Consider the following 9,163-nt stretch of genomic DNA (forward strand, 5'->3'; position numbering starts at 1 on the left):
TATTAGCAAAGGAACACATGGGTCAGATTCCCTTCCAGGCAGGGAAAATGTCTTCTCGGGTCTTGAGCTGGTGTCTTTGAAAAGGGAAGCTTCTGCTTCCTGCAGAAGGCAGGAAGATGTATTTTTTTTAAGTTGCAGGGGAGTGGGAGAGCAGGACTGTTAAAACCTGTCCTCTTTAGAGATCAAAGGGGAAGCCTGCTGTGTTGGCCAAACAGTGGAGAAAAGTCTACTTCCCTTGACTTCAAAGACCAAGGTGCTTATCAGCTAGGTTCCCTTTTCTCAGGAGCATGAGAAGTCCTTGGGATCCTGTTGGTGAGGACGCAGGGCTATTTGAACCTTAACAATTGTCTTAGAATACAATAAGGCATATTTGTCTGCTCCTTCATTCCCTTTAGAAATTACCATAAGTTCTTTTCTTAAATATGGAAGAATCTTTCTCATCATATATTTTTCTGAAAAGATTAAACTGTTTTTTACTATGAACATAAATTTATTATCCATAAACTTCTTGGCCTTGTAAACTTGTCAAATTGCATGATTTTCAGAAAGAGGCATAGTGCTGAAACTTTTCTAATAATGGTAAGTATTGTTGAAGGTGCATACATCTGAAGTATAAATATTTCAGTTGTTAATTCTCATTGTAAAAATATATATCATGTATTGTCCATGCTTGTAGACAGAAGATTGAGGCATGATGACTGTTCTTTTGAGAACAGTTTTCACTGCATAATGTAAGGATAGATGAGCTGTTCAGCAAAACCCAATCTCCAACAAAACAAATACAGAAGAAAACAAAACACCACACAGCAACACATTCTGAATATTAAAAAAAAACTGTTTCAAAGACAAACTACAATACACACACACAGAGAGAGAGAGATAGATAGAGAGAGAGAGACTCACATACATAGTGTTTGGCTATGTTTCAAAACACTTGTGATCCCAGTATCCCAGTATTCACAAATGTGAGGCAAGAAAATTGCTACAACCATGAATTCAAGAACATCCAGGTTCATCAAGAGATAGCCTATGTAAAAACAGAAAATAATTTTTACATATCATGTATGTATAAGAATGTATAATAGTGTATATATGTATCATTCTATCTACTTATGTATTGAAGAATTGGTGACTGTACCTACAAAATGATATTATTGATTTTTTTTCTTTGTTTCAGTCTTCTATATTCTGAAGGTGTCCTAGTAATATAGACTCACAAAATCTGACACTTGTCTCAGAATTTTATCTCATGGGATTCTCTGAGGCCCCAGAACATCAGCCCATCCTCTTTGGACTGTTCCTGTCCATGTACTTGGTGTCTATACTTGGGAACCTGCTCATCATCCTGGCTGTCAGCTCTGATTCCCACCTCCACACCCCCATGTATTTCTTCCTCTGGAGCTTGTCCTGGGCTGATATGGGTTTAATCTCCACTACAGTTCCAAATTTGATTGTGAGCATCCAAATCCACAGCAGAGTCATCTCCCACGTGGGTTGTCTCACTCAGATGTCTCTTTTTGTCACTTTTGGATGTATGGATGACATGCTTCTGACTGTGGTGGCCTATGACCGATTTGTGGCCATCTGCCATCCCTTGAACTATCATGTCATCATGAACCCTCGTCTTTGTGTCACTTTACTTCTGGTGTCTTTTTTACTTAGCTTTCTGGAGACCCAGCTACATCTTTTGGTTGCATTACAGATCACCAACTTCAAGGATGTTGAAATTGCTAGCTTCTTCTGTGACCCTTCTCAGGTCCTTAATCTTTCTTGTTCTGACACCTTCACAAAGAGCATAGTTCAATATTTTGTTACTATTGTGTATGGTATGTTTCCCATCTCAGGGATCCTTTTTTCTTACTACAAAATTGTGTCCTCCATTCTGAGCATGCCATCCTCAAGTGGGAGGTCTAAAGCCTTCTCCACCTGTGGGTCTCACCTCTCAGTGGTTTTCTTATTTTGGGGAACAGGTATTGGTGTGTATATTGGATCCATTCTTTCACATTCTTCTGGAAACAGTGCTGTGTCCTCAATCATGTACTCTGTGGTCACCCCTATGCTGAATCCTTTCATCTACAGCCTGAGGAACAGAGACATTAAAAGTGCCCTGAGAATGTTCTACAATAGAATAATTTAACCTCAGAGTGTATGTAATTCATTTTTAATATAACAGCAGGAGCCAGGAAAATAAAAAGGGAGCACAGAAGTAAAGGGAAAGAAAGAGCCTGAGAGAGAGAGAGAACCCAGAGGAAGTGCACGGCAGACTGGGACGGAACCCGCCTGGGAGCACAGCGATCAGTAGAGTCGACAGCACCCCGTAGTCACGGAGACCCACAGCAACGCGGTGCGGGACACACGCGCACCCCAGCAACGCGAAGAGCCAGGGACCCAAACAGCAGACACGGTGCATGACCCACCGCACCCCAGCGGCCCATGGGAGACTGGTGCCACGCCCGCCCAACAGCTGGCACTCCGGAACCGCAGCACCCCCATAGATGACCAATTTCAAGAATGCTGAAATTGCTAGCTTCTTCTGTGATCCTTCTCAGGTCCTTAAACTTTCTTGTTCTGACACCTTTACAAAGAGAATAGTTCAATATTTACTTAGTATCATTTATGGTATGTTTCCCATCTCAGGGATCCCTTTTTCTTACTACAAAATCGTGTCTTCCATTCTGAGCATGCCATCCTTAAGTGGGAGGTCTAAAGCCTTCTCCACCTACGTATCTCACCTCTCAGTGGTTTTCTTATTTTGGGGAACAGGGATTGGTGTATATATTGGATCAGTTCTTTCAGTCTCTTACAGAAACAGTGCTGTGTCCTCATTGATGTACTCTGTGGTCGCCCCTATGCTGAATCCCTTCATCTACAGCCTGAGGAACAGAGACATTAAAAGTGGCCTGAGAATGTTCTACAACAGAATAATTTAATCTCAGGGTGTATGTCATCCATTTCCAACATAACAGCAGGAGCCAGGGAAATAAAAAGAAAGCACAGAGTAAAAGGAGAGAAAGGGCCTGAGAGAGGGAGAGAATAAAAACAGAAAACATGTTAAGAAGGGGGAAATGGGGAAAATGGAGGTATTCTATTGAGAAAGAGGAGGGAAAGACATACAAGGAACCATGGTGGTCAAAGGAAAGAGGAATTCATGAGAGGGGAAATAATAGGAATAACAGATAATCAGGGGGAAAATGGGGGAAATGAGCATACTTAAACTAGGGAAGGGGGAGGGAGGTTATATAGGAAGAGAGTGTGAGAGGAGGGATAACTAAACCTTAGGTGATGTAAAAAAAACAGGGATAACTAAAGCTTAGGTGGTATGAAAACCCATGGTCGAGTGTAGTAACTCAACCCCTTCCTGAAAAATACACATAGAATATCTGAACCTGCTTGCATGTGTATGCCTGAAGACTATATAACAACACAGTGCAAGGCAGGGTATTCCGTGAGACTTCCCAAATAACACAGGCTATTCCAACGACCCTTAATTAACTCCCAGAACTTGAAGGTAAGACCTTGTTGTTGAAGACAGAAAATACTTCAGACACAGGACTTGGAGCACTGGAGCTGGAGCTGGAACTGACCTGGAAGCCACTGCCCTGAACTGTAAATCTCATAATTCTAGAGGATACTATGCAAGCTGCTAAGGGAGAAAAAAATCAATCAATGGTCCATCCAACCCCAGCTTCAAAGCCTAATAACCACTATAATAACTGACACAACACATGTAGCAGTGCAGTGTTGGCGTTTTATCTAGGGGGTAATCAATAGCTCTTTAATTGGACTTAAAGCTTTCTCAGTGGGCAGTAATTCATGGGTGGCACTGCAATCAAAGCCAAAGATACATGGCTGAAGACATCACACATCATAGAGAAAACCCTATCTCTGTCATAACTCTAGACAAATGAGCCTTCTAACTGTATATTAAATGTGGATCCTTATATTTACACACAAGTATACCATGTACCACTCACCAAAGAAGCTTCTTTTTTTTGCAACAGATGAAGGCTATTACAGAGTTCCACAACTGGTGACACACAGAGACTATATGTCTGAGAGATGCCCAGCTCTAAATGACACATCTACAGTGGAACCTCTATACCTACTTATTCAGTAGAATAAGAGTTAGAGAGAATACTAATATACACCTCGAATCTCACCAGTGAAGCTTCCTCCTACAAAAAAGTGTGATGCACACAGAAGGCCACAACTGACTAAGTTTTAGAGAACAGGAGACTGCAGAGTGTTTGTCCCTGAATAGGACTCTTACAATTAAACCTTACTTACCCACGGCTCAGGAACCATTGTGGAAGAGGGTACAGAAAAATTCTAAGAGCCAGGTTTGTTGCATAGAGATAAGGAAACAGAACCTTTCAGGCCACTGGAAACTTTTCATATGAACTTGCAGCAATGGTGACAGCATGCACAAGACCTATGTCAACTCAATTAAATGAAATCTCAGCATAGGATGAGGGAAATTGGCAGCTCTCTTCAATCCTAGCCAAAGAACTGTTGGTAACTGAGTACTGCTGGGTGAATTAGAGTAGATCTTCTTTGAGGGAATGATTCTAGGTAGGCTGATTAGTCTCCAATGAATGAACTTGTGCAGAGGGGATATCTGGGAACTAATGCTTAACTTAACATATATGTCAGAATGCATGAAATCCAGTCCGGGGGGGTAGAGGAGAGTACGTATTGGGGAGGATATTAAATTTGATCAAGATCTAATATATGAAATATACAAAAACTCAATAAAAATATTTAAAAAGAAAAAGTCATACAAATTAATGCACACTTTTATAACAAATTCCTCTTTGTTCATATGAATTATTAATGGAAGGTTTTAATTTTTTTAACTTTTACAAAAACTTTTTTCAGAATTTCATACCAGCATATAAGGTGTTTTCATCAAATCCATGCCACTCCCTCCCTTCCAACACGTCCCATATCTCCTTATCACTTTTTCTTTTTCTTTTTTTTTCTTTATTTTTATGGGGCTTTTGGGTACTCTAATATTCCTCCCCTCTGAAGAGGTAACTCTGAAAATCTTTTAAGCACCCAAATACTTTTGATATTTTTTGCCTTTGGAACAGAGTGTGCTGCTAAACGTCCAAGGACATTTTGAAATTTAGCCAAGAAACTGGATACTTTTCTTTGGGGTCTTTTTACCCTAACTGCTTAGCCAATTCCTACCTCCTATTGTTATCACACCATCCTCTGAAGAGGTTTCCCAAATTGCCAATAGGGGATAGGGACACAGACCACTGTGGCTTCTTCCATTCTGAACAGGGATGCAGGGAGAGGCAATTGGAGTACCCCTTCAGTGGGTCTATCTAAAAGACTTGCAGATTGCATAACTCTTATCTCTAATGGGAAAAGAAAGTCCTTGGACCTTGAATAGGAAATGTGAAGGAGAAGTAAAAGCAAGAGTAATTAGCATTACAAGTTCTAGAGAGGGAACTAGAAAAAAGTCAGAACAGGGCAATTTTCAAATCTTCATATGAAAGTCCATTGGAATTTCTTGACAAGTGCTTTCAAAGGCATCCCTCTATTGGGTTTCTCCTCATTTTTCTTTTTTCTTCCAAGGCTGGACTCTAGGTTGATGAATTCAGGATTTGCTTTCAGGCATTTTGATAGCAGTTGGAGTGCTTAGCATCAGTGTCAGTTCCCTCTCAAAGGCTTCTAGATAGGAGGAGAAAACAAAATTATCCATCATTTTGAACAATAGCTGGTTGTCTCTCTTAGCTACAGGTGGGTACTACAGTATTGGAGACCAAGATTTGAAGCCTTACATCTGAGCAGCACTTTATGTTTAGGCACAAAATCATCAAAGAGAATTTTCCAAGTAACTTTTTATACAGACTTAAGCCTAATGTCTGGGTAGTGCATCCCCTTGAACCCTTAAAGAACTATACTGATGAGTTTACTCGTTGGTTATACTTTCCTTTTGGTTGTTTAAGATCATAGAGTTGGCCCAAATAAATCAATTTATTTTTACACTTAAGGTCATTTGAGGATCTTTTCCTCAGGGGTCACATGGGCTTGGGAGGAGCTCTTGGCTGCTTCCTTTTCCCAGTTCCATCTATGTGAAGGTAAGTCAAAGGTCCTGTTTGACCATGTCTGTCTTCACTTGGAAACATGAATGAGATGTTTCCTCTAAGTTGAGACCCTCCTCTTTGTAGACCAGATGCTGGTTCAAGTCCATCTCATGAGGTCTCCATGTCCTCCCTAAACAAGAGGACAGGAGATTCACCACATTTACAGGATATTTTGAGAGATGTTCCATAGTCCCATGGAACAATGTGGTTTTTGAGTCCATATATAGGACTAATGATGTTTATTAATTTGCATATATTGAAACATCTCTGCATCTCTGGGATAAAGCCCACTTGATCATGGTGAATCATCTTATTGATGTGTGTCTATATGCAGTTTGCAAGTATTTTGTTGAAAATTTATGCATCTATGTTCATTAAGGTTATGGGACTATAGTTTTCTTTTTTGGTTTTGTCTTTACCTGGTTTTAGAGTGGTGCCAGGTTCATAGAAGAAATTTCAGAGTTCTCCCCCTGTTCCTATCATTTTGAATAATTTAAGTAGTATTGATTGGAAGTCTTTAAGTGTCTGGTAGAATTCAGCTGTAAATGCATCTGGGCCTGGACTTTTTTAATTGGGAGGCTTTGTATTGCTGTTTCAATTTCCTTATATGTTATGGGACTGTATAAACTGTTGATATCTTCTTGGTTTAACTTTGGTGATTCCCATGATTTCAGATATCCATCCATTTCTTTTAGACTTTCAGATTTAGTAGTATATTCCTTTATAATGGTCTGGATCCTTTGGGTTTCTGTTGTGATGTTTCCCCCTTCATCTCTGATTTTGTTGATTTGGGTTTTCTTTTTCTTTCTTTTTGGTTAACTGGGCTAAGGGTCTGTCTGTCTTGTCTAGCTTTTCAAAGAACCAGCTCTTAGATTCATTGATTCCTTGTATTGTTCTCTTTGTTTCTCTTTCATTAATTTCTGCTCTGATTTTTGTTATTTCTTCTCTTTTGCTGGGTTTGGCTTTATTTGTTCTTGCTTTTCCAGAGCTTTGAGTTGCAGTGCTAGGTCATTTATTTGGGCTCTTTCTCATTTTTTACTGTAGGCACTTAGAGCTATAAACTTCCCTCTTAGAACTGTGAAGTTGTGTTGTGTAGTATTGTCCTTTTCGTTGAATTCTTGGAATTATTTTATTTCTTTCTTAAGTTCTCCTTTGACCCACTCATTGTTTAGGAGTGTGCTGTTCAATCACCATGAGTTCATGTAGTGACTAGGGCTTCTACCAGTGTTGATTTTGAGATTTATTGCTTGTGGTCTGGTAGAATACATGGAATTATTTCAATAATTTGTATTTACTGACATTTGTTTTGTGGCCCAGTATGTGGTAAATTTTTGAAAAAGTTCCATGGGGCGCTGAGTAGAAAGTGTATTCTTTGGTGTTCTGATAGAATAATCAAAAATGTAGGGAACCAGGATGCCAGGCCCTAGGGTGAGCTAAACCTAAAACTCAAAGGTCCAGACTGCATTCTCTGACAAAGGGAGGGGGCACTGAAAACAGTGGCTCCCATAATCCCTGTCTTGCAGAACACTGATAGACTGGCAGGAGGACGTGGCCTGGTCATAAAAGTGCAGGCTCCCCGCTCTGTGGGAAAATGTCTTGGTCAACAACCCTTAGCTCATCTCCTTGTCCTGAACAAATAACTCAGCTATCCTTGGATAAGAGATTAGGCCAGGTTAAAGGTTTACTCCTGAGCTAAAAGCTAAAAGTTCACCATGCTTTTAATACTAAGAAAGAAAACATTGTGGCCAATAAATTACTGAATGGGCATTGGTAACCTTGAGTGAGAGTTTAAGAATTCTTCTGGTACCAACTAACAGACTAAATGTCCTCTTTCTTTGTACCCTAAATCTTTATATGTGACTGAAATACCCCATGTGACTGCTAGTTCCTTGGGATGTATAAAAACCATTTGAATTTTATAATAAATTGTCCTGTTGGGAAGACACAGGTCCCAGAGTTTATGACTCTGTCACCAATAACACCCTCTGCCCTGAAGCCATTAGGTCCCCTGGTAAGCAAAGCAAACCTATGTCCTGACATGAAAGATATCTGTTAGGTCCATTTGATGGATGGTATCATTTAATTGGGAGGTCTTTCTGTTAATTCTTTGTCCAGTTGACCTGTGTCATGGAGATAGTGGGGTATTGAAGTCCCTTACTATTCCTGAGTTGGCATTAATATGTGTCTTGGAGTCCTACAGTGTTATTTTTATGAATTTGGGTGCACCAGAATTTGGTGCATAGATGTTAAGGATTGTAATATCTCCTTGGTTAACTATTCCTTTGATCAGAATGAAGTGAACCTCCTTGTCTCTTCTGATTAGTTTTCCTTTAAGTCTATTTTGTCAGCTATTAGAATTGCAACCTCTGCTTGTTTCTTAATGAAATTTGCTTGGTATATTCTTTGCCATCCTTTGACCTTAAGGTAGGGCCTGTCCTTGAAGGTGAGATGGGTTTCTTGCAGACAGCAAAGAGATGTATTTTGTTTCTTAATCCATTCACTTAGCCTGTGTCTTTTGACTGGGGAGTTCAGTCCAGATATTTAAGGTTATTATTGAAAGGTGTGTTTTGGTTGCCTTCATTTTGATTGCTTTTTGTGTTCTCTGTGTAATTTTGTGTTTCCTAGATTGTACCTTTATTTATTTTCTTTAGTTACCCCTCTGGTGTAATTGTTTCTCTCTCAACTCTCTGTATTGCTTCAGGTATTCTTTGAAGGGCTGGTTTTGTGGATATGTATTTCAGTCTGTTTGTATTTTTCTTTCCCCCTCAAGTATAATAGACATTTTTGTTGGGCATATTATTCTGGGATGGCATCTGGAAATACTTTAGTCCAGGCTCTTCTGACTTTCATAGTCTGCATTGATAAGACAGCTGGAATTCTGATGAGCTTCCCTTTTTCTGTGACTTGTTTTTCTTTAGCTGCTTTCAGTATTCTCTCTTTATTCTGTATATTTTGTGTTTTTACTATGATATGTTGGGAGTTTCTTTTCTGATCCTGTCTATTTGGTGTTCTATGTGCTTCCTGTACTTGTATGGGCATGTCTTACTTTAACTTTGGGAAATTTT

General features: G+C 39.6%; 1 protein-coding gene across 1 annotated transcript; it reads left to right on the plus strand.

Annotated features, from left to right (window-relative positions):
• Positions 1 to 1,198: 1,198 nt before the first annotated feature.
• LOC103733987 (olfactory receptor 7E24-like) lies at positions 1,199 to 2,137 on the plus strand. Its single transcript, XM_017798098.1, has one exon. It carries the CDS (start codon positions 1,250 to 1,252, stop codon positions 2,135 to 2,137), a length of 888 nt encoding a protein of 295 aa, XP_017653587.1. The 5' UTR covers positions 1,199 to 1,249.
• Positions 2,138 to 9,163: the final 7,026 nt, after the last annotated feature.

Source organism: Nannospalax galili, unplaced genomic scaffold (assembly GCF_000622305.1).
Source record: "Nannospalax galili isolate Female #2095 unplaced genomic scaffold, S.galili_v1.0 scaffold896, whole genome shotgun sequence".
NCBI lineage: Eukaryota > Metazoa > Chordata > Mammalia > Rodentia > Spalacidae > Nannospalax > Nannospalax galili.